At 42.8% G+C, this 26,085-nt stretch overlaps 1 protein-coding gene across 2 annotated transcripts in view; it reads right to left on the bottom strand.

Annotated features, from left to right (window-relative positions):
• adgrb2 (adhesion G protein-coupled receptor B2) overlaps nucleotides 1-26,085 on the bottom strand; it is a 511,200-nt gene that overhangs the window by 116,396 nt on the left and 368,719 nt on the right. For both annotated transcript variants that reach the window (XM_071368561.1, XM_071368562.1), the window contains exon 15: nucleotides 22,098-22,141. In XM_071368561.1, coding sequence (XP_071224662.1) covers nucleotides 22,098-22,141 — 44 coding nt within the window. The remainder of the gene's footprint in view (nucleotides 1-22,097; nucleotides 22,142-26,085) is intronic.

Raw genomic sequence — 26,085 nt, 5'->3', positions numbered from 1 at the left:
CAACCCCTGACCCTTAAACTCCCTCCCCTTAAAACCTCAGAAACATTATGAAAACATCAACAACAAACACAAGCTGACTCTTATTTTCTATCATTGAAACAGTCAATATGAATCTATATCTAATTCCCATATAGTGTTTTTAAAGGTAAAGGGCTATGAAGGGTATAGGGTGCCTGTTTTTTTTTAAAGGTTTGACTTATTAATTCTTTATACACACAGAAGATCCCACTAAATACATTTTTATCGGTGTGTCAACACAGGTGGAGAGAGATAAAGGTAAGATTGAGGTTGCCTTGTGATCCCTTTGCCTGACTCTGGGGTCGGATTTATGGTGCTCCAGATTGAGATGGAGGTTTAGAACCAGATTAGTTCATCAAAGAGACCAGGAAGTAACAGATCTGATCAATGCTCCGAATGGTCTATCCATTTCCTGTGAAGAGCCCCATTGGCTCCCAGTGACAATACACTTCCTCAATTATTTTGAGATTCATAACTAATATTTTCAGAACTTTCATAACATAATTAACTTTTTAGCACTTGTGGCACAAATCCAATGCAATCCAATGGTACCCTTATTAGCATGTTTGCGCTGTCCAAATTATCCTAGAGTATGTAAAAATGTATTGTGTAACTCAGTTAAGTTACTTATAGATGACTTGACCATGAAACCTGAACATGTTAATACAGTTACCACTGACTTGCATTGGATTTGTGCCACAAATGCCAAAACATTAGCATTTAAAACAGTGGCCAGGTAAACAAAACCGAAATCTTAAGGTTACGCATTAACTCCAAATGGTTATGATACGGGTTAAGGTTTGGGATAGGCTTAAAACCAAAAATATCAAAACCAACTTTCAATTGCTAGATTCAAACATGCAACCTTTGGAACCAAAAGCAGATGCTTACGCCCATCTGCCAGCCACACCCACAACGCCCTAGCAAAACTAAAACCAACTTAAAGGTAAGAGCGCTTAAAGGTAAGAGCGCTAACTGTTGCCCCTAGTGGAGGGTTTCCGTGTCATCTTCCGACGTCATCACACATGGATGGACGTTGAATCCTGACTTGTTTCACGGTTGACTTGCCTGCTCTCCTACATCTCGTGCAGGAGTGCTTTGTCACCACAACCTCCTGCTCCTGGCCTTTGGTCCCGGCCGATCTAGGCTAATTGCTCACTCCTAAGCCTCTTTAGAGGGATTAGCTATCTGCCTGGTGTGCTAGCTAGCCTAGAGAAGAGCAAAGGAACACCGGTTGCCGTCAGATCCATAGACTTTGGCAACCTATACTCCATGTTGGCACCAAAGTATCCGTGGCAACAACTCATTTGGATTCTAACTACATTTAAACTTTTGTACGAACAAGATACAATTTAACATCTCTTTTAGCATGGTGAAGTTGTTAATTACACATTGGATGGTGTATCAATACACCCAGTTACTACAAAGATACAGACATTCTTCCTAACTCGGTTGCCGAAGAGGAAGGAAACCGCTCAGGGATTTCACAATGAGGCTAAGGGTGACTTTAAAACAGTTACAGAGTTTAATGGCTGTGATAGGAGAAAACTGAGGTTGGATCAACAACATTGTAGTTACTCCAAAATACTAACCCAATTGACAGAGTGAAAAGAACAAAGCCTGTACAGAATATAAATATTCCCAAAAATACATCCTGTCTGCCATAAGGCACAAAACATTTTGGCAAAGCAATTCACTTTCTATCCTGAATACAAAGTGTTGTGTTTGGGGCAAATCCAATACAACACATTACTGAATACCACTCTCCATATTTATAAGCATAGTGGTGGCTGCATCATGTTATGGGTGCGCTTGTAATTGTTAAGGGCTGGGGCGTTTTTCAGGATAAAACATAAATGGAATGGCGCTAAGCACATGCAAAATGCTAGAGGAAAAACTGGTTCAGTCTGCTTTCCACCAGACACTGGGAGATTAATTCACCTTTCAGCAGGACAATAACCGAAAATACAAGGCCAAATCTACACTGGAGTTGCTTACCAAGAAGACAGTGAATGTTCCTGAGAGGCATGTTACAGTTTTGATTTAAATCTACTTGAAAATCTTGCACAATCCAGGTGTGGAAAGCTCTTAGAGACTTACCCAGAAAAACTCTCCTTGTCAATAACACATATGCTCACACAAGAGACAAGACAACTACATGTAATGCAAGAAAATAGGTCTAAAAGTGCTGTAACTCACCTCTTTAGCGCCTAAACTATGGGTCCAGCGATGCAGATGTATCCCATACTATGCCAGCGATGACTGTACCTCGTATCTACAATTCTGTACTACTAACCTACACTCTAGCTGCCAATCCTGTTGACCATACTGTCACATAATGTGGCTATAATCTATACCTACACCATGCTTGCAAGCTGTTACATGGAACAGCTCTATCTTAAAGTCTGCACTCAGCAATGTCCAGCAGCCCTCATTCAAACTGAATAGATGAGGTAATTCTGACTCTAGCCTAAACTCTAGCTGTCCATAGACACTGTATGAAGGAAACTAAAGTCTACACTGGCTCATACTGTGCTGTAATGTATGACAGTGCTAAGCTAAAGTCTATGCAGTAGCAGAGTTTGTGTGAGTAGCGTCTGTAGGCTAAAGTCAGTCATGCTGTGGAGAGCTGTTTGACAGAGCGGCAGCTTCCCTGATCCCTTCTGCTCTGTCAGATGGAAAAGTGGAGCAGCCGTCACACATCCCACCCTCCCTCTCCTCCACTTTCATCCCTCGCTCCCACGCTTCGATGCCCCCTCCCTCTGCCTAACACTTCCGCTAGCCATGTGCCAGAAAGAGGAAGAGGAGGAGGAGGAAGTGGAGGAGGAAATGGAGATCTATTTCCACTTCAGGTATATACTGCCAATAGGGGGCTTAAGAAAGAGGAGTGTAACAAAGCTTATTTTAACACACACGCACCCACGTGCGAATGCAGGCACGTGCATGCACACACACACACGCACGCACACACACACGCACAATAGCATTCGGAACTAAAATAATTGCTGAAACTCCAAAACAAGTTTCAGAGTCATGGTTTGTTTGTAGCTCAACTTTCCATGTCATCAAAACAGCATCAAATGGACTAGATTGTCATAGGGTTAGGGGAAAAATCTTTGTTCATAATTATGTTTTTTTTTACACAACCTTCTATTTACTGTCACTACCATGGGGAAAATGAAATAACGTAGTTTGAGCCCTTACATTTGCAAAGGTTACATTTGATGTGATGAAAATGGTATTTGACTTGAAAATGGCTGTCTAGCAATGATCAACAACCAACTTGAGAGCTAGAAGATTTTGAAAAAGAATAATGTGCAAATATTGTATAATCCAGGTGTGCGAAGACTTACCCAGAAAGACTCACAGAGGGAATCGCTGCCAAAGTTGATTCTAACATGTATTTACTCAGAGGGTTGAATACTTAATCAAGATAATACAGTATTAGTGCTTTATTAAATATGAAGTGTGGTACTCAGTCCTTGCAAATGACAAGCATACCCATAACATGATGCAGCCACTACCATGTTCATTTATTTTCCAAATTGTTTGCAGTTTTACTTTAGTGCCTTATTGCAAACAGAATGCATGTTTTGGAATATTCTTATTCTGTACAAGCTTCCTTCTTTGCACTAAGCTAGCATGTGGTATTATTTTAAGACAAGCATACCATTTAGCTATTTGATACAGAATTTTAGGACCCCTTTAGGTATAAAAAAGAAAGAAAAAAAAGAATAATATTTGATGAAATATTGAATTTGGCCTTTACTACTATGGCCCATAGAAACACATCGAATAACACATTCATAAAGGTAAAAAAACTAATTTAAAAAATCACGAGAAATAAGGGTTTGAAGTGTCTGTCTTATGTCTAGAAGATATAACAAATCTCAGTAAATATTTATTTTTTGGGGACATATTGAAGCCCTTCATTTTGTTGGCACAAAACGACCTCCATACTTCATCTCATTTGTATGGGTTGCCTTCAGTGGTGTGAAGTATTTAAGTAAAAATACATTAAAGTACTACTTGAGTTGTTTCTTGGGGTATCTGTACTTTACAATTCATATTTTTGACAACTTTTACTTTTACTTCAATACATTCCTAAAGAAAGTAATGTACTTTTTAATCCATACATTTTCACTGACACCCAAAAGTATTCGTTATCTGTACAAACAATAGTACACAAGTATAAACACCATGGGACCACGCAGCCGTCACACCGCTCAGGAAGGAGGCTGTTCTGTCCCCTAGAGATGAACGTACTTTGGTGCGAAAAGTGCAAATCACACTTTGGTGCGAAAAGTGCAAATGACGGCTGTTCTGTCTCCTAGAGATGAACGTACTTTGGTGCAAAAAGTGCAAATAAATCCCAGAACAACAGCAAAGGACCTTGTGAAGATGCTGGAGGAAACAGGTAGAACGAGTCCTATATCAACATAACCTGAAAGGCCGCTCAGGAAGGAAGAAGCCACTGCTCCAAAACCACCATAAAAAAGCCAGACTACGGTTTGCAACTGCACATGGGGACAAAGATCGTACTTTTTGGAGAAATGACCTCTGGTCTGATGAAACAAAAATAGAACTGTTTGGACATAATGACCATCGTTATGTATGGAGGAAAAAGGGGCAAGCTTGCAAGCCGAAGAACACCATCCCAACCATGAAGCATGGGGGTGGCAGCATCATGTTGTAGGGGTGCTTTGCTGCAGGAGGGTCTGGTGCACTTAAAAAAATAGATGGCATCGTGAGGTAGGAAAATTATGTGGATATATTGAAGCAACAGCTCAAGACATCAGTCAGGAAGATAAAGCTTGGTCGCAAATGGGTCTTCCAAATGGACAATGACCCAACATATTGTGGGAAGCTTGTGGAAGTCTACCCGAAACGTTTGACCCAAGTTAACTTCTAGTTGCACACAATCCCGGATCCAGGAGCACCCCCATCAGTAAAAAAGCTGACTAGCATAGCCTAGCATAGCGTCACAAGTAAATACTAGCATCTAAATATCATTAAATCACAAGTCCAAGACACCAGATGAAAGATACACATCTTGTGAATCCAGCCATCATTTCTGATTTTTAAAATGTTTTACAGGGAAGACACAATATGTCAATCTATTAGCTAACCACGATAGCAAAAGACACAACTTTTTTTTCTCCACCATTTCTTTCCTGCATAGGTAGCTATCACAATTTCGACCAAATAAAGATATAAATAGCCACTAACCAAGAAACAACTTCATCAAATGACAGTCTGATAACATATTTATTGTATAGCATATGTTTTGTTAGAAAAATGTGCATATTTCAGGTATAAATCACAGTTCTACATTGCAGCTGCAATCTGAAATAGTGCTGAAGCAGCCAGAATAATTACAGAGACCAACGTCAAATACCTATATACTCATCATAAAACATTTCTGAAAAATACACAGCGTACAGCAAATGAAAGACCAACATCTTGTGAATCCAGACAATATTTCTGATTGTTTAAGTGTTTTACAGCGAAAACACAATATAGCATTATATTAGCTTACCACAATAGCCAGAAACACAAGCCGTTTACCAGCAGCAAAGGTTAGCGATCCTAACAAACCAGCAAAAGATATATAATTTTTGACTAACCTTCATATACTTCATCAGATGACAGTCCTGTAACATCATATTACACAATGCATATAGGATTTGTTCAAAAATGTGCATATTTAACGGCACAAATCGTGGTTATACAATGTGATTAGTAGTCAAACTTCAAGCAATCTCTCCGGCGCCATCTTGGAGAGGCACCTAATCTAATCAATAACTAATCATAAACTTGACTAAATAATACAGGTTGGACAGCAAATGAAAGATATATTAGTTCTTAATGCAATCGCTGTGTTAGATTTTTAAAATTAACGTTACTATGATATACAGCGTGCGCTAAAGCGAGACCGCACCGCAATTCATGGCGGAATTATTGTTTCACATTTTTCAACATAAATACGAATTAATAGCATAAAGACCTTTTACTATTTGTTGAGCTTCCATCAGAATCTTGGGCAAGGTGTCCTTTGTCCAGAACAATCGTCTTTTGGTTGAAAGATGTCCTCTTCAACCGTGTAATTAGCAGCTAACGTTAGCCATATGCCGGAGAGGTGTCCAACTCGCGACGACGCATGACAAAGAAATTCCAGAAAATCGCAATAAACTGCTATAAACTGCTATAAGTCGGTTTAAATTAACTACCTTATGAAGTTAAGACAAAAAACAAATTAAATCAGAGCCGGAGATATAGAACTGCTAAACCGAAAGCTTTTCAGGACGCCATGCTTGGTGTCCCTCCTGCGTAAGGCCCCGCGTCGAAAAGGTTGGTACTTCCGTTCCAAGAGGTTTTATACTCCCCCAGATGGTGCTATCCGCTCCATTCAAAGTCTCACCGCTTACTGACATCTAGGGGAAGGCGTGTGCAGTGCATGTAGCCCCATAGCTTATAAGGGAATTTATAAACCGACCCTGGAACAGAGACCTCAATTTCAGAAATCTCACTTCTTGACAGGAAGTGTGCTGTAGAATGAGTTCTGTTTCACTCAGAGAAATAATTCAAACGGTTTTAGAAACTAGAGAGTGTTTTCTATCCAATAGTAATAATAATATGCATATTGTACGAGCAAGAATTGAGTATGAGGCAGTTTAATTTGGGAACGATAAATGGAAACGTTGAAACAGCACCCCTATATTGAGAAAAGGTTAAACAATTTAAAGGCAATGCTACCAAATACTAATTGAGTATATGTAAACTTCTGACCCACTGGGAATGTGATGAAAGAAATAAAAGCTGAACTAAATCATTCTCGCTATTGTTATTCTGACATTTCACATTCTTAAAATAAAGTGGTGATCTAAACTGACCTAAGACAGGGGATTTTTTTTTTACTATGATTAAATGTCAGGAATTGTGAAAAACTGCGTTTAAATGTATTTGGCTAAAGTGTACGTAAACTTCCGACTTCAACTGTAGGTACGCGGTTGCAAAGGGCATCAGTGTCTTAACAACGCAATTTGCCAAGGCAAGCAACTCTGAGCGCAGCCCAATCCATTTCACAGACCGCTTGTTGCAATTTTGATGAGGCTCTCTTGTTCAGATATTGGTAAGTGGACTGGAGGTAGGGCATGAAAGGGATAACGAATCCAGTTGTTTGTGTTGTCCATTTTGGGAAGGTACCTGCTTAATTCGGTATATCACATTTGACATTGTCCGTAAGCTTGAGTTCATTTGCTCAAAAGAAATCATACAATGATCAAATCAAATCAAAGTTTATTTGTCACGTGTGAAATGCTTACTTACAGGCTCTAACCAATAGTGCGAAAAATGTGTGTGTGTGTGTGTGTCTGTGTGTGTGTGTGTGTGTGTGTGTGTAGGTAAGTAAAGAAATAAAACAACAGTAAAAAGACTTTTGAAAATAAGAGTAGCAAGGCTATATACAGACACCGGTTAGTCAGGCTTATTGAGGTAGTACGTACATGTAGGTATGGTTAAAGTGACTATGCATATATGATGAACAGAGAGTAGCAGATGCGTAAAAAGAGGGGTTGGCGGGTGGTGGGACACAATGCAGATAGCCCGGTTAGCCAATGTGCGGGAGCACTGGTTGGTCGGGCCAATTGAGGTAGTATGTACATGAATGTATAGTTAAAGTGACTATGCATATAAGAAAAACAGAGTAGCAGCAGCGTAAAAGAGGGTTTGGGGGTGAACACAATGCAAATAGTCCAGGTAACCATTTGGTTACCTGTTCAGGAGTCTTATGGCTTGGGGGTAAAAGCTGTTGAGAAGCCTTTTAGTCCTAGACTTGGCACTCCGGTACCGCTTGCCAAGCCTTCATAGCCTTCCTCTGACACTGCCCGGTGTAGAGGGTCCGTGATGGTAGGCAGCTTTGCCCCAGTGATGTACTGGGCTGTACGCACTACCCCCTGAAGTGCCTTGCGGTCGGAGACCGAGCAATTGCCGTACCAGGCAGTGATGCAACCGGTCAGGATGCTCTCAATGCTGCAGCTGTAGAACCTTTTGAGGATCTCAGGACCCATGCCAAATCTTTTTAGTTTCCTGAGGGGGAATAGGCTTTGTCATGCCCTCTTCACGACTGTCTTGCTTTGTTTGGACCATTCGAGTTTGTTGTTTATGTGGACACCAAGGAATTTGAAGCTCTCAACCTGCTCCACTACAGGCCCGTCGATGAGAATGGGGACCTGCTCGGTGCTCCTTTTCCTGTAGTCCACAATCATCTCCTTGATAGGTTGTTATTCTGGCACCACCCGGCCAGGTCTCTGACCTCCTCCCTATAGGCTGTCTCGTCGTTGTCGGTGATAAGGCGATCAGTTATGTCGTCTGCAAACTTAATGATGGTGTTGGAGTCGTGCCTGGCCATGCAGTCGTGGGTAAACAGGGAGTACAGGAGACGACTGAGCACGCACCCCTAGGGAGCTCCCAGTGTTGAGGATAAGCATGGCAGATGTGTTGCTACCTACCCTCACCACCTGGGGGCGGCCCGTCAGGAAGTCCAGGATCCTGTTGCAGAAGGAGCTGTTTAGTCCCAGTTTCCTTAGCTTAGTGATGAGGGTACTATGGTGTTGAACGCTGAGCTGTAGTCAATGAATAGCATTCTCACATAGGTGTTCCTTTTGTCCAGGTGGGAAAGGGAAGTGTGGAGTGCAATAGAGATTGCATCATCTGTGAATCTGTTTTGGCGGTATGCAAATTGGAGTGGGTCTAGAGTTTCTGGGATAATGGTTTGATGTGAGCCATTACCAGCCTTTCAAAGCACTTCATGGCTACGGACGTGAGTGCTACGGGTCTGTAGTCATTTAGGCAGGTTACCTTTGTGTTCCTGGGCACAGGGACTATGGTGATCTGCTTGAAGCATGTTGGTATTACAGACTCAATCAGTGACATGTTGAAAATGTCAGTGAAGACACTTGCCAGTTGGTCAGCACATGCCCGGAGCACACGTCCTGGTAATCCGTCTGGCCCCACAGCCTTGTGTATGTTGACCTGTTTAAAGGTTTTACTCACGTCGGCTACGGAGAGCGTGATCACACAGTCGTCCAGAACAGCTGATGCTCTCATGCATGCCTCAGTGTTGCTTGCCTCGAAGCGAGCATAGAAGTGATTTAGCTGGTAGGCTTGTGTCACTGAGCAGCTCGCGGCTGTGCTTCCCTTTGTAGTCTGTAATAGTTTGCAAGCCCTGCCATATCCGACGAGCGTCGGAGCCGGTGTAGTATGATTCGATCTTAGCCCTGTATTGACGCTTTGCCTGTTTGATGGTTCGTCGCAGGGCATAGCGGGATTTCTTGTAAGCTTCCGGGTTAGAGTTCCGCACCTTGAAAGCGGTAGCTCTACCCTTTAGCTCAGTGCGAATGCTGCCTGTAATCCATGGCTTCTGGTTGGGGTATGTACGTACAGTCACTGTGGGGACGACGTCCTCAATGCACTTATTGATAAAGCCAGTGACTGATGTGGTGTATTTCTCAATGTCATCAGAAGAATCCCGGAACATGTGACAGTCTGTGATAGCAAAACAGTCCTGTAGTTTAGCATCTGCTTCATCCGACCATGTTTTTATAGAGCGAGTCTCTGGTGCTTCCTGCTTAACTTTTTGCTTGTAAGCAGGAATCAGGAGGATAGAGTTGTGGTCAGATTTACAAAATGGAGGGTGAGGGAGAGCTTTGTACGCTTCTCTGTGTGTGGAATACAGGTGATGTAGAATTTATTTCCCCCTGGTTGCACATTTAACATGTTGATAGAGATTTGGTAGAACTGATTTAAGTTTCCCTGCATTAAAGTCTCCGGCCACTAGGAGCGCCGCCTCTTGGTGAGTGGTTTCCTGTTTGCTTATTTCCTTATACAGCTTACTGAGTGCGGTCTTAGTGCCAGCATCTGTTTGTGGTGGTAAATAAACAGCCACAAAAAGTATAGCTGAGAACTCTCTAGGCAAGTAGTATGGCCTGCAATTTATCACAATATACTCTACTTCAGGCAAGCAAAATCTAGAGACTTCCTTAGCTTTTCTAGGACACACATTCCGCTAGCGGAAACCCCCCCAACATTCCGCTGAAAAGGCAGCGCGCGAAATTCAAAAATATTTTTGAAATATGTAACTTTCACACATTATTAACAAGTCCAAACATCTTGTTAATCTACCCATCGTGTCCGATTTTTAAAATGTTTTACAGCGAAAACACAACATATATTTATGTTAGATCACCACCAAATCCAAAAAACACACAGCCATTTTTCCCAGTCAAAGATAGTCACACAAAAGCAGAAATAGAGATAAAATTAATCACTAACCTTTGATAATCTTCATCAGATGACACTCATAGGACATCATGTTACACAATACATTTATGTTTTGTTCGATAATGTGCATATTTATATCCACAGATCTCGGTTTACATTGGTGCCATTTTCAGAAATGCCTCCAAAATATCCGGAGTAATTACAGAGAGCCACGTCAAATAACAGAAATACTCATCATAAACTTTGATGAAAGATACATGTTTTACATATACTTAAAGATACACTGGTTCTTAATGCAACCACTGTGTCAGATTTTTTTTAAACTTTAGGAAAAAGCATACCATGCAATAATCTGATACGGCGCTCAGATAGAAACAACATTTCTCCGCCATGTTGGAGTCAACAGAAATACGAAATTACATCATAAATATTCCCTTACCTTTGATGATCTTTCATCAGAATGCAGTGCCAGGAATCCTAGTTCCCAAATAAATTGTTGTTTTGTTCGATAATGTCCATTACTTATGTCGAATTATCAACTTTTGCTAGCATGTGTAGTTCACATGTCCAAACGCTGGCGCCGGTGCAGGCAAACTCGGATGAAAACTTCAAAAAGTTATATTACAAGTCGAATAAACTGGTCAAATTTAGTAGAGAATCAATCTTCAGGATGTTGTTATCATATATATATAAATAACGTTCCAATCCGGAGCATTTCTTCATGTCTGTATAAGTAATGGCACACATTGCCATTCCATGACTAGTGCGCATGACTATCAACTAGCATTCTGCCAGACCACTGACTCATTCCCCTCCCATCCGGTCCCACATCACAGGAAGCTTCATTCCACGTTCTACTGACTGTTGACATCTAGTGGAAGGCGTAGGGAGTGCAAACAGATCCATATATTACAGGGAATTGAATAGGCGATGACTTTCACATCGACCCTTCTTAGAATTCTCACTTCCTGTTTGGAAGTTTGCCTGCCATATGAGTTCTGTTATACTCACAGACATAATTCAAACAGTTTTAGAAACTTCAGAGTGTTTTCTATCCAATAGTAATAATAACATGCATATATTATCATCTGGGACAGAGTAGGAGGCCGTTCAATTTGGGCACCAATTCATCCAAAAGTGAAAATGCTGCCCCCTATCCCTAAAAAGTTAGATTCCGTGCACCAGCTGTTGTTTACAAATATGCACAGACCGTCCCTCCCCCTCATCCCCGTCCCCCCTCGTGTGCTGTTCTATCCTGCCGGTGCAGCGTATATCCCGCTAGCTGAATATCCATGTCATCATTCAGCCACGATTCCGTGATGTCCCGTTGGTAGGATATTCGTGATTGTACCTCGTCTAGTTTATTGTCCAATGATTGCACGTTGGCGAGTAATATTGATGGTAACGGCAGCTTTCCTACTTGCCTTCTGCGGATCCGGACAAGGCATCCGGCTCCTCATCCTCTGCGTCGCTTCCTTTTGCGAATAATTGGGATGTCTGCCCTGTGGGGTGTTTGGAGAAAATCGTGCTTGTTGTTGTTGTTGAAAAAATCTTTGTCTAATCCGAGGTGAGTGATCGCTGTCCTGATATCCAGAAGCTCTTTTCTGCCGTAAGATACGGTTGCAGAAACATTGTACAAAATAATTTACAAATATTGCGAAAAAAAAACACATAATAGCACAATTGGTTAGGAGACCGTAAAATGGCCCATCTCCTCCGGCGCCATCTTGAACATTGGAAAGATGGAAAGACCTGTGTGTTGTCATTGTTAATGCAGACAGAAAAGAGGTCCAACTTATTAATCATAGGCTCAATTTTGTCCCACACATTGAATATAGTTTTGGAGAGTCCCTGTAATCCTATATTCAGATCAATCAGGTGAGAAAAAACATTACCCAGATAGGCCAGTCGTGTGAGACACTCATCATCATGCAAGAGGTCAGACAAGTGAACGTTATGGTCAGTAAATAAAACTTTAAGCTTGTCTCTCAATAAAAAAAAACGTGTCAATACTTTGCCCCTTGATAACCAGTGCACTTCTGTATGTTGTAAAAGCGTTACATGGTCGCTGCCCATATCATTGCATAGCGCAGAAAATACACGAGAGTTCAGGGGCCTTGCTTTAACAAAGTTAACCATTTTCATTGTAGTGTCCAAAACGTCTTTCAAGCTGTCAGTCATTCCCTTAGCAGCAAGAGCCTCTCGGTGGACGCTGCAGTGTACCCAAGTGGTGTCGGAAGCAACTGCTTGCATGTGCGTTACCACTCCACTATGTCTCCCTGTCATAGCTTTTGCGCCATCAGTCCAGATACCAACACGTATTGACCACCAAAGTCCATTTGATGTCACAAAGCTGTCCAGTACTTTAAAAATATAATCTCATGTTGTCCTGGTTTCCAGAAGAGGATGTCTCCCTTAATTTACCCCCAATAAACGTAACAGACATATACCAGGAGCTGTGCCAGGCCCGCCAAGTCTGTTGACTCATCCAGCTGTAACGCATAGAATTCACTTGCTTGTATGTGAAGCAGTAATTGTTTCAAAACATCTTCTGCCATATCACTGATGAGTCTAGAAACAATGTTGTTTGATGAAGGCATTGTCTGTATCGTTTTTTGGCCTTTTCCCCAAGCATTTTCCCAGCAGCGGGAAGAATTAAGTCCTCCACAATAGTATGGGGCTTGCCTGTCCTAGCCACTCGGTAGCTCACCATTTAAGACACTTCTAGCCTCTTCTTATTAATGGTATCTGTTGCTTTACTACATGTCTTAGTACTCGAAAGCCATCTTTATTCTCGCTCAAAAACTCCTGTGGCTTATTTTTCAAATGGTCATGTTTCGTTTCTAAATGTCTGCGCAAGAGTGAGGGTTTCCAGTGAGAGAGTAACGGTTAATGTGATTGGATGTCAATTATTTGACTAGGCTACCTGTATTTGACATTGTGTTGTTATTTCGCTAAACACTAGATGGTTTATTTGTATTTTTGGCAGTGAAACGAGGCTACTCATGTGAAAAAAATGCATAGCCCCGTTGGAAAATATAAATGTACTGTTTGAAAATGTGATTTTTATTTGACGTACCCCGAAGGCATCAGGAAACATGCAGGTTACAATGATTAACAGATCACATTATATTAGACCATTAGAATCATGGATCAAATATGATTGGAGTGCTCAGTTACTATAGAATGTAATGTACTATAGCATGTCAGTCACTACAGAATGTCAGTGACTATAGAATGTCAGTGACTATAGAATGTCAATCACTATAGAATGTCAGTCATTACTGAATGTCAGTCACTATAGAATGTCAGTCACTACTGAATGTCAGCCAATATCGAATGTCAGTCACTACTGAATGTCAGTGACTATAGAATGTCAGTCACTATAGACTTTTTCCACATTTTGTTACGTTACAGCCTTATTCTAAAATTGATTTTTTTTAAATGCATCAATATTCAAACATACCCCATAATGACAAAGTGAAAACAGGATTTTAGACGTTTTTGCAAATGTATTAAAAATATAATAGAAATACCTTATTTACATCATTATTCAGATCCTTTGCTATGAGACTCAAAATTGAGTTTAGGTGCATCCTGTTTCAATTGATCATCCTTGTTAGAACAACTTGATTGGAGTCAACCGTTGATCACTTCAATTGATTGGACATGAAATGGAAAGACACACACATGTCTATATAAGGTCCCACAGTTGACAGTACATGTCAGAGCAAAAACCAAGCAATGAGCTCCAAGTTAGGATTTTGTCAAGGCATAGATCTAGGGAAGGGTACCAAAACATTTGCCAAAAAGCACCTAAAGGACTCTCAGACCATGAGAAACAAGATTCTCTGATCTAATAAAACTATTTTGGCCTGAATGCCAAGCATCACATCTGGAGGAAACCTGGCACCATCCCTACGGTGAAGCATGGTGGTGGCAGCATCAGGCTGTGGGGGTGTTTTTCAGCGACAGGGACAAGGAGACTAGTTAGGATCGAGGGCAAGATAAACGGAGCAATGTACAGAGAGATCCTTGTTGAAAACCTGCTCCAGAGCGCTCAGGACCTCAGACAGGGGTGAAGGTTCACCTTTCAACAGGACAACGACCCTAAGCACACAGCCAAGGCAACGCAGGAGTGGCTTTGGGACAAGTCTTTGAATGTCCTTGAGTGGCCCAGCCAGGGCCCGGACATGAACCCAATCGAACATCTCTGCAGGGATCTGAAAATAGCTGTTCCCTATCCAACCTGACAGAGCTTGAGAGGATCTACAGATAAAAATGGGAGAAACTCCCCAACTACAGGTGTGCCAAGCTTGTAGCATCATACCCAAGAAGACTCAAGGCTGTAATCACTGTCAAAGGTGCTTCAACTAAGTACTGAGTAAAGGGTCTGAATACTTATGTAAATGTGATATTTAAGGTTTTAATATATTTGCAAAAATATCTAAAAACCTGTTTTTGCTTTGTCATTATGGGGTATTGTGTGTAGATTGATGAAGGAAAAAAAATATTTAATACATTTTAGAATAAAGTTGTAACGTAAGAAAATCTGGAAAAAAGTCAACGGGTCTGAATACTGAATACACACACAAATGCACTTTATCCCCAAATCTTTATCCCTGACCCTCTAAAGAGCACCACACCAGGGGTGGTTGTTTGTGTGTGTGAGCAACAGTGAACAACAGTGTGTGTGTGTCTGTGTGTAAGTGCACATACAGTGGGGAGAACAAGTATTTGATACACTGCCGATTCTGCAGGTTTTCCTACTTACAAAGCATGTAGAGGTCTGTAATTTTTATCATAGGTACACTTCAAGTGTGAGAGACGGAATCTAAAACAAAAATCCAGAAAATCACATTGTATGATTTTTAAGTAATTAATTTGCATTTTATTGCATGACATAAGTATTTGATACATCAGAAAAGCAGAACTTAATATTTGGTACAGAAACCTTTGTTTGCAATTACAGAGATCATATGTTTCCTGTAGTTCTTGACCAGGTTTGCACACACTGCAGCAGGGATTTTGGCCCACTCCTCCATACAGACCTTCTCCAGATCCTTCAGGTTTCGGGGCTGTCGCTGGGCAATACGGACTTTCAGCTCCCTCCTAAGATTTTCTATTGGGTTCATGTCTGGGGACTGGCTAGGCCACTCCAGGACCTTGAGATGCTTCTTACGGAGCCACTCCTTAGTTGCCCTGGCTGTGTGTTTCGGGTCGTTGTCATGCTGGAAGACCCAGCCACGACCCATCTTCAATGCTCTTACTGAGGGAAGGAGGTTGTTGGCCAAGATCTCGCAATACATGGCCCCATCCATCCCCCCCTCAATACGGTGGAGTCGTCCTGTCCCGTTTGCAGAAAAGCATCCCCAAAGAATGATGTTTCCACCACCATGCTTCACGGTTGGGATGGTGTTCTTGGGGTTGTACTCATCCTTCTTCTTCCTCCAAACACGGCGAGTGGAGTTTAGACCAAAAAGCTCTATTTTTGTCTCATCAGACCACATGACCTTCTCCCATTCCTCCTCTGGATCATCCAGATGGTCATTGGCAAACTTCAGACGGGCCTGGACATGCGCTGGCTTGAGCAGGGGGACCTTGCGTGCGCTGCAGGATTTTAATCCATGACGGCGTAGTGTGTTACTAATGGTTTTCTTTGAGATTGTGGTCCCAGCTCTCTTCAGGTCATTGACCAGGTCCTGCCGTGTAGTTCTGGGCTGATCCCTCACCTTCCTCATGCCCCACGAGGTACTTATGTCATGCAATAAAATGCTAATTAATTACTTAAAAATCATACAATGTGATTTTCTAGATTTTTGTTTTAGATTCCGTCTCTCACACTTGAAGTGTACCTATGATAAAAATTACAGACCTCTACATGCTTTGTAAGTAGGAAAACCTGCAGAATCGGCAGTGTATCAAATACTTATTCTCCCCACTGTATGTGTGCATGTACAGTTGAAGTCGGAAGTTTACATACACCTGAGCCAAATACATTTAAACTCAGTTTTTCACAATTCCTCACATTTAATCCTAGTAAAAATTCCCTGTCTTAGGGCAGTTAGGTACACCACTTTATTTTAAGAATGTGAAATGTCTGAATAATAGTTGAGAGAATGATTTATTTTATATTTTATTTATTTCATCACATTCTCAGTGGGTCAGAAGTTAACATTCACTCAATTAGTATTTGGTAGCATTGCCTTTAAATTGTTTCACTTGGGTCAAATGTGTCGGTTAGTCTTCCACAAACTTCCCACAATAAGTTGGGTGAATTCTGGCCCATTCCTTCTGACAGCTGGTGTAACAGAGTCAGGTTTGTAGGCCTCCTTGCTCGCATGCGCTTTTTCAGTTCCGCCCACAAATTTTCTATAGGCTTGAGGTCAGGGCTTTGTGAGGTCCACTCCAATACCGTGCCTTTGTTGTCCTTAAGCCATTTTGCCACAACTTTGGAAGTATGCTTGGGGTCATTGTCCATTTGGAAGACCCATTTGCAACCAAGCTTTATCTTCCTGACTGATGTCTTGATATGTTGCTTCAATATATCTACATAATTTTCCTCCCTCATGATGCCATCTATTTTGTGAAGTGCACCAGCCCCTCCTGCAGCAAAGCACCCAAAGGACATGATGCTGCCATCCCCGTGCTTCATGGTTGGGATGGTGTTCTTCGGCTTGCAAGCCTCCCCCTTTTCCCTCCAAACATAATGATGGTCATTATGGCCAAAAAGTTATATTTTTGTTTCAGACCAGAGGACATTTCTCTAAAAAGTAGGATCTTTGTCCCCATGTGCAGTTGCAAACCGTAGTCTGACATTTTTATGGCGATTTTGGAGCAGTGGCTTCTTCCTTGCTGAGCGGCCTTTCAGGTTATGTCGATGTAGGACTCGTTTTAATGTGGATATAGATACTTTTGTATCTGTTTTCTCCAGCATCTTCTCAAGGTTCTTTGCTGTTGTTCCGGGATTGATTTGCACTTTTTGCACCAAAGTGCGTTCATCTCTAGGAGACAGAACGCGTCTCCTTCCTGAGCGGTATGACGGCTGCGTGGTCCCATGGTGTTTATACTTGCGTACTATTGTTTGTACAGATGAACGTGGTACGTTCAGGCGTTTGGAAATTGCTCCCAAGGATGAACCAGTCTTGTGGAGGTCTACAATCCTTTTTCTGAGGTCTTGGCTTATTTATTTTGAATTTCCCATGATGTCAAGCAAAGAGGCACTGAGTTTGAAGGTAGGCCTTGAAATACATCCACAGGTACACCTCCAATTGACTCAAATTATGTCAATTAGCCTATCAGAAGCTTCTAAAGCCATGACATCATTTTCTGGAATTTCCCAAGCCTTTTAAAGACAGGGTCAACTTACCCACTGACCCCCTGGAATTGTAATAGAGTGAATTATAAGTTTGTTGGAAAAATTACTTGTGTCATGCACAAAGTAGATGTCCTAACCAACTTGGCAAAACTATAGTTTATTAACAAGAAATTTGTGGAGTGGATGAAAAACAAGTTTTAATGACTCCAAACTAAGTGTATGTAAACTTCTGACTTCAACTGTATGTGTGTATGTGTGTGTATGCACCCCTGTGTGTGTATGTGTGTATGTGTGTATGTGTGTGTTTGCACCCCTGCGTGTATGCGTGTGTGCTTGTGTGTGTGAGCTCGACTCTGCGTGTTTGCGCATGCATGTATGTGTGTGTGTGTGTGTTGTGACGGCAGGAGGTCTGACCCCCAAAGCATGCATGTGTTCTGGATCAAGGGAGAGAGGGAGATGCTGGAGGCAAGGTCAGGGACCACTCTGGAGAGAGGAGCAGAAAATCCATCATCATTTCAGAGAGGCTGCAGATGCATGACCTAGCCAGAGAGAGGGAACAATGCTGCATACCACCACAACTTTTTAAGCGCAGTTATAACAACATATGATAACGTCAATCTCTTACACAACTATGCTTTTGTATTGATGTAGGGGGAAAGCAATGGTGAAGGATAAAGAGTAAGAGTGGTCTCTATAGCACAATACAGCTAGCTCAATATGGTCAACGGGTACCCAGCCTCAACATCTCTCTCTCCTACTCTCTCTTCTCTCTCTCTCTGCCTCTCTATCTACCTCACTCTCTCTAGCTCCTCTCTCTACCTCACTTTCTTTCTCTCTCTCTACCTCTCTCTCGCTCTCTCTATACCTCTCTTTTGTTCTCTCTCACTCTCTCTCAATCCCCCTCTCTCCCTTCATGCTAGATGTTTAACTTTGCCATACTGCATGTGAAAAACCCTATTGTATGGTGTGAGTTGGACAAGAGTGGAAGGGGTTAGGTGAGATCTGCTATCCTGTTAACCACTCAAGCTTTGATCACCCTACCTGAACCAAGATAGAGACCTCAACCCACCTGAACCCAGTTACATAAAGTTTGACACAGATCCATAAATATGATTTACAGAGAAAGTGAGGAATAGAGAGCGATTGATAGAGAGAGAGAAAGAGAGAGAGAGAGAGAGAGAGAGAGAGAGAGAGAGAGAGAGAGAGAGAGAGAGAGAGAGAGAGAGAGAGAGAGAGAGAGAGAGAGAGAGAGAGAGAGAGAGAGAGAGAGAGAGAGAGAGAGAGAGAGAGAGAGAGAGAGAGAGAGAGAGAGAGAGAGAGAGAGAGAGAGAGAGAGAGAGCGTGTGGATGTGGGCACACCAGATGGTACGGACATATGGGCCTGTAAAAAAACAAAACATAACAGAACAAAACTGAACTGTGAACAGAAACTGTGGGCCAACTTAGCCCTGTTAGCAGAGCCCATCAAAATGTGGCTATTACTCTCCACACAAATTTACAAACACACACATACACACAAATACAAACACACACACACAAGCAGGGGATGATGTTCGGCTCAAGAGATTTGTGTCCCGATGCAGTCCTTAATCCCTAACTGTCTGTTTTAGGGACTGACACACACACACGCGCACACACACACACACACACACATACGCACACACACAGACGCACAAACGCACACACACACGCACACACACACACATGCACACAGGCACATACACACATACACATGCATGCACACGCACAGACGCACGCACACACACACACACACACACACACACACACACACACACACACACACACACACACACACACACACACACACACACACACACACACACACACACACACACACACACAGCATTAATCTCTATAGGAGGTCAGTTTCAAATATTACAAGCCATGTACAGTATATACAATATAGTTAAATGTTCCTAAGTGAAGTAAAATCATATGTGACTTTACTAAAGGCAACAGAAAATGGCGACAGAGAAAAGATGATCCTTCCCTCTCTGTGGCTACCTATATCCTCCACTCCCCTCTAGCTGTCTGTTCGTTCTGTTTCTCTCAGCTGAAGGCCTGTAGGTTCGTCTTGTGACAGGGGGGTTTGTGAGAGGTGAAAGACTTCTGTAAACAAACAAAGCTTTTTACTGCAGCATGTTATTGTATCTCTGCATGATCCTTCCTCAGGTACCCATCTGTCTGCCTGTCTCCCTGTCTGTCTCCCTGTATGTCTCCCTGTCTGTCTCCCTGTCTGTCTCCCTGACTCCCTGGCTGTCTGTCTGTCTCCCTGTCTGTCTGTCTCCCTGTCTGTCTGCCTCCCTGTATGTCTCCCTTTCGGTCTCCCTGTCTCTCTGTCTGCCTGTCTCCCTGGTCCCCTGTCTCCCTGTCTGTCTCTCTGTCTGCCTGTCTCCCTGTCTGTCTCTCTGTCTGCCGGTCTGTCTCCCTGGGTGTCTTTCTCCCTGGCTGTCTATCTCCCTGTCTGTCTCCCTGTCTGTCTCCCTGTCTCTCTGTCTGCCTGTCTCCCTATCTTCCTGTCTCTCTGTCTCCCTGTCTATCTCCCTGTCTCCCTGTCTGTCTCCCTGCCTGTCTCCCTATCTCTCTGTCTCTCTGTCTCTCTGTCTCCCTGGGTTATACACACAATAGGACGCAGACGCACGCACATGCACACACACAATTTTCTCTGTGTTAGAGATAAAAGTACTACTATACTCATCTTCCCCGAGTACCTGCTAGGGGAGCATGCACATGCATGCATGTGTGTGTGTGTGTGTGTGTATGTGTGTGTGTGTGTGTGTGTGTGTGTGTGTGTGTGTGTGTGTGTGTGTGTGTGTGTGTGTGTGTGTGTGTGTGTGTGTGTGTGTGTGTGTGTGTGTGTGTGTGTGTGTGTGTGTGTATTGCCTAATCTTTCTCAAACAGACATGGCTACAGTATATTCTTGGGTTTTTGGTTTTATTGCTGTGTGATAGTGATCTCTGTATCTCCCTGCTTGGTAATCAGACTGTCTGGCTCCTATGTTAACGATGGGGAGGTTAATGTGATTGGAATGCTAATCTGGATGGTGTTTAATTGTTTTTGCAGAGCTGATTGTTTCCAAGATGGGAACCGCCACTTTTAGGGCTGTGGATAACGATTCATTGTTATGCAAATGACCACGGCTATTGTCATAATTGTATTTATTTGTTTGTTTGTTTTTGCTTGTAAAGCATCATAATGTATTTAGAAAATGTGCTATGACATACCTAATGAATATAACACAGCTTTGGTGACAGCCCTAGCTTGGAACTTTTGGACATTAATCTTATCCTCCCGACTGCCGTACTAGTAAAATGATTACCAATTTTACCCCGACATTTTTTTAAACTGCTATTGGCTAAACTTGATCTACTTGAATATAAAGTTGAATCCCCCTTCTCCTAAAATGAATGTATTAAGACGAGTATGGTGATTATTATTTTTTGTTCACGGTTATTATCCAGAATTGTCAGTAACACGATTACACAATAATTGAGCCAGCGCTAGCCTCTTTGATGATTGGCAATCTCAATGTATTCCCTCTTACTTATATAGGGATTTAGTTACCAAGTCAAACAGACAGTATTGCATAATATATGGGATTAAGTTGTCTTGAGTTGTGCTGTGATAACTCTCTTGGGAGACAGTTTGTGAATGTTATATTTTGAATATTTTGATATTTGATGATTTAAAATGTTGGATGTGTAATTTAAATTTAAATTAGAACTTCAAAGCCTTTGGTGAGCTGTGGAAATAATCTCCTTTTGAAGAATAATACACACAATCAATCAATGAATTAATCATAAGTAAACCTAGCAGGTGGAATCTCTAGTCACCCTCCTACATATCACCTATTGATTGGTCATTTCTGTCCTGCATCAGACTTTAATCTCATTGGTCAGTGTTCACCTGAGCTGTGCTCTCATTGGTCAGTGGTCACCTGAGCTGTGCATATAGATAATCAAAACTATCCACTTGTCCACTCATTTCATAGTAGGCCTGTGTTAAAGGTCCAGTGCAGCCGTTCGTATCTCAATATCTAATCATTTCTGGATAACAATTTTTACTGTGATTGTTTTCAATTAAAATGGTCAAAAATACAAGACCATTTTTGACCATTTTAATTCAATACAATAATTTTTCAGAATTTCACAGTATTTATTCCAACCTCATGATGTGGAAATATATATAAAACACAGCAAATTACAGTTTTTGACTGCACTGGGTCTTTAAATAAAAACAAACCAAATACATAAAAAAAATTGCCTTTGAGCGGTTGAGCATAGAAACAATTCTGTGTTTAATTGAATTATTCAATTAACACTGTGGCTGGCTCTTCATTAAAATATTTTCACTCTATTAATTAAGTGAAGAAACCACACATCACACATCGCAGCTAACCAAGAGCATGTGTGTCTGCGTGTGCATGCGAGCTTGTGGAGACAGAGTAAAAGTGACTTACGGGTTCCCATAGTCCCAGACAACACACTGAGGATCTGATGTGCCCTGCAAGAAACAAAAGAGGAGATGGGGAGTGGGGAAAAAGAAGAGAGAAACAGTTCACTGTTTGAGGGGAACGAGTGTGGAGGATGGAAGGAGAGGTAAACAGACGGACAAAGGAAGAGAAAAAACAAGACAAAGGAAGGGAGAAGCTGTCTTCACCGAGGACAGACAGTGAGAGGACAGACAGTGAGAGGACAGACAGTGAGAGGACAGACAGTGAGAGGACAGACAGTGAGAGGACAGACAGTGAGAGGACAGACAGTGAGAGGACAGACAGTGAGAGGACAGACAGTGAGAGGACAGACAGTGAGAGGACAGACAGTGAGAGGACAGACAGTGAGAGGACAGACAGTGAGAGGACAGACAGTGAGAGGACAGACAGTGAGAGGACAGACAGTGAGAGGACAGACAGTGAGAGGACAGACAGTGAGAGGACAGACAGTGAGAGGACAGAGAGGAGAGAGAGAGAAAGAGGAGAGAGAGAGAGAGACACCAAATAACGCATGCAGAGCAGAATTAGGCCGATACCCGCTAATGTTCAAAATCCAGAAAAGAGACATTAAATTCTACAACCACCTAAAAGGAAACGATTCCCAAACCTTCCAAAGCCATCACCTACAGAGATATGAACATGGAGAAGAGTCTGCTAAGCAAGCTGGTCCTGGGGCTCTGGTCACAAACACAAACAGACCCAGCATAGTCACAGGACAGCAACACGATTAGACCCAACCAAATCATGAGAAAACAAAAAGATAATTACTTGACACATTGGAAAGAATTAACAAAAAAACTGAGCAAACTAGAATGCTATTTGGCCCTAATCTGAGAGTACACAGTGCCAGGATATCTGACCACTGTGACTGACCCAAACGTAAGGAAAGCCTTGATTATGTACAGACTCAGTGAGCATAGCCTTGCTATTGAGAAAGGCCGCCGTAGGCAGACCTCGCTCTCAAGAGAAGTCAGGCTATGTGAGGTGGAAACTGAGCTGCACTTCTTAACCTCCTGCCAAATGTATGACCATATTAGATACACTTATTTCGCTCAGATTACACAGACCCACAAAGAATTCAAAAGCAAATCACAATTTTGATAAACTCCCATAACTACTGGGTGAAATACCACAGTGTGCCATCACAGAAGCAAGATGTGTGACCTGTTATCACAAGAAAAGGGCAACCAGTAAAGAACAAACACCATTGTAAATACCCAAATTGATGTTTATTTATTTTCTCTTTTGTAATTTCACTATTTGCACATCGTTACAACACTGTATTTATACATAATATGACATTTCTAGTGTCTGTAATCTTCTAGAGTGTAATGTTTACTGTTCATTTTTTATTGTTTATTTCCCTTTTGTTCATTATCTATTTCACTTGCTTTGGCATGCCAATAAAGCCCTTACAATGAACATTTATTTGAGAGAGAGCGAGAGAGAAGGAAGAAGAAAGAGAGATATCCTACGTCTATTTGATGTTGTTTTACCTAATTAACCAACATCTTCTACACTCCCACAAACTCCCTGCTATCCCAATGTAAACACAAACAGCTGTCCTCAAAGTCTAAACAAGCGAACCATTCATTATCGACTAACTCCTAAACCATCGATTGACTGGAGCCCAAGCCAATCGCACTGAGTAAAACGGCCTGTGATTGGCTAACCAAAGTTAAGTGGTGCGTATATAGAATTACTGAGGATGACTCTCCACGACTCAATGAGGGAATTGATTGGAGAATCGATTAGCTCTAATTGATTCATCCATGCTCGCTCCACTAGCGAGCAGCAGTGGTCAGTGATTCGATTGCTCCGCTCTAATTGAATAATCTGGACTAGTTCCATGCACTATATACGTCTCAATATGTTTTATCCTACTGAGGACGAATGATTGGATTTTAGGAGTGTCCAGTTCAGTCCAATCTATGACCTGATGAGGCAACTCTCTATTTCAGCCAAGCATTACAAAGACCATTAAACTAATCATTGCCTTAATGCAGACAATCAGGAAAGACAATTCTACCAGTGCAAAGATGGTCTGTGGCAGTGTAAGAAGAAACCTGTGGACTAGTGTAGCGATGGACTCACATACAGGAAAGCCACACTTTTAGCATTTTATAATCTGAATACAGAAATACCTGGTCCTCCAGGAAAGAAAAGGAAATCCAGCCCTTTCTGTTTTAGCTACCCATAGATTAGAAGCCATCTCTGGGGAGGTAGGGGAGGAAGGGTGCCTATCAGTGGTTATATTATGGCCATGCATAATTCAAGCTTCCCTTTGAGGCCCATCTGTTAATGAAGGGGAGTCTCCCCCTGGTGGTGGAGGATGTTGTTACACTGGTCCCCTGTGAAAAGTTGGTCCCCTGTGAAAAGTTGGTCCCCTGTGAAACGTGAGGATACTGCCTAGGGTTGCTTCCTAAATGACACCCTATTTCCTATGTATTGCATTACTTTTGGCCAGGCCTCATAGGGATATGGTAGTGCACTAAATACAGAATAGGGTGCCTTTTAGTGCACTTCTTTTGGCACACAGAACAGTGATTTACATTTACATTTTACATTTAAGTCATTTAGCAGACGCTCTTATCCAGAGCGACTTACAAATTGGTGCATTCACCTTATGACATCCAGTGGAACGGCCACTTTACAATAGTGCATCTAAATCTTTTAAGGGGGGGGGGGGAGTGAGAAGGATTACTTTATCCTATCCTAGGTATTCCTTAAAGAGGTGGGGTTTCAGGTGTCTCCGGAAGGTGGTGATTGACTCCGCTGTCCTGGCGTCGTGAGGGAGTTTGTTCCACCATTGGGGGGCCAGAGCAGCGAACAGTTTTGACTGGGCTGAGCGGGAACTGTACTTCCTCAGTGGTAGGGAGGCGAGCAGGCCAGAGGTGGATGAACGCAGTGCCCTTGTTTGGGTGTAGGGCCTGATCAGAGCCTGGAGGTACTGAGGTGCCGTTCCCCTCACAGCTCCGTAGGCAAGCACCATGGTCTTGTAGCGGATGCGAGCTTCAACTGGAAGCCAGTGGAGAGAGCGGAGGAGCGGGGTGACGTGAGAGAACATGGGAAGGTTGAACACCAGACGGGCTGCGGCGTTCTGGATGAGTTGTAGGGGTTTAATGGCACAGGCAGGGAGCCCAGCCAACAGCGAGTTGCAGTAATCCAGACGGGAGATGACAAGTGCCTGGATTAGGACCTGCGCCGCTTCCTGTGTGAGGCAGGGTCGTACTCTGCGGATGTTGTAGAGCATGAACCTACAGGAACGGGCCACCGCCTTGATGTTGGTTGAGAACGACAGGGTGTTGTCCAGGATCACGCCAAGGTTCTTAGCGCTCTGGGAGGAGGACACAATGGAGTTGTCAACCGTGATGGCGAGATCATGGAACGGGCAGTCCTTCCCCGGGAGGAAGAGCAGCTCCGTCTTGCCGAGGTTCAGCTTGAGGTGGTGATCCGTCATCCACACTGATATGTCTGCCAGACATGCAGAGATGCGATTCGCCACCTGGTCATCAGAAGGGGGAAAGGAGAAGAACATCTAGGCAGCCCGATTTCCACAACGACAGAAGAAGGAGTGATGCATAAGTTATGTATCCAGGCAGCGCGGCCAGAGGAAGCGTGTATCTAGGCAGCCCGACCAGAGGAAGCGTGTATCCAGGCAGCCCGGCCAGATAAAGCGTGTATCCAGGCAGCCCGGCCAGATAAAGCGTGTATCTAGGCAGCCCGGCCAGAGGAAGCGTGTATCTAGGCAGCCCGGCCAGATAAAGCGTGTATCTAGGCAGCCCGACCAGAGGAAGCGTGTATCCAGGCAGCCCGGCCAGAGGAAGCGTGTATCTAGGCAGCCCGGCCAGATAAAGCGTGTATCTAGGCAGCCCGAACAGAGGAAGCGTGTATCCAGGCAGCCCGGCCAGAGGAAGCGTGTATCTAGGCAGCGCGGCCAGAGGAAGCGTGTATC

The sequence above is a fragment of the Salvelinus alpinus genome, chromosome 26 (assembly GCF_045679555.1).
Source record: "Salvelinus alpinus chromosome 26, SLU_Salpinus.1, whole genome shotgun sequence".
NCBI lineage: Eukaryota > Metazoa > Chordata > Actinopteri > Salmoniformes > Salmonidae > Salvelinus > Salvelinus alpinus.
Note: the sequence above shows the minus strand (reverse complement) of the source record. Positions and strands in the feature narration are given on the sequence as shown.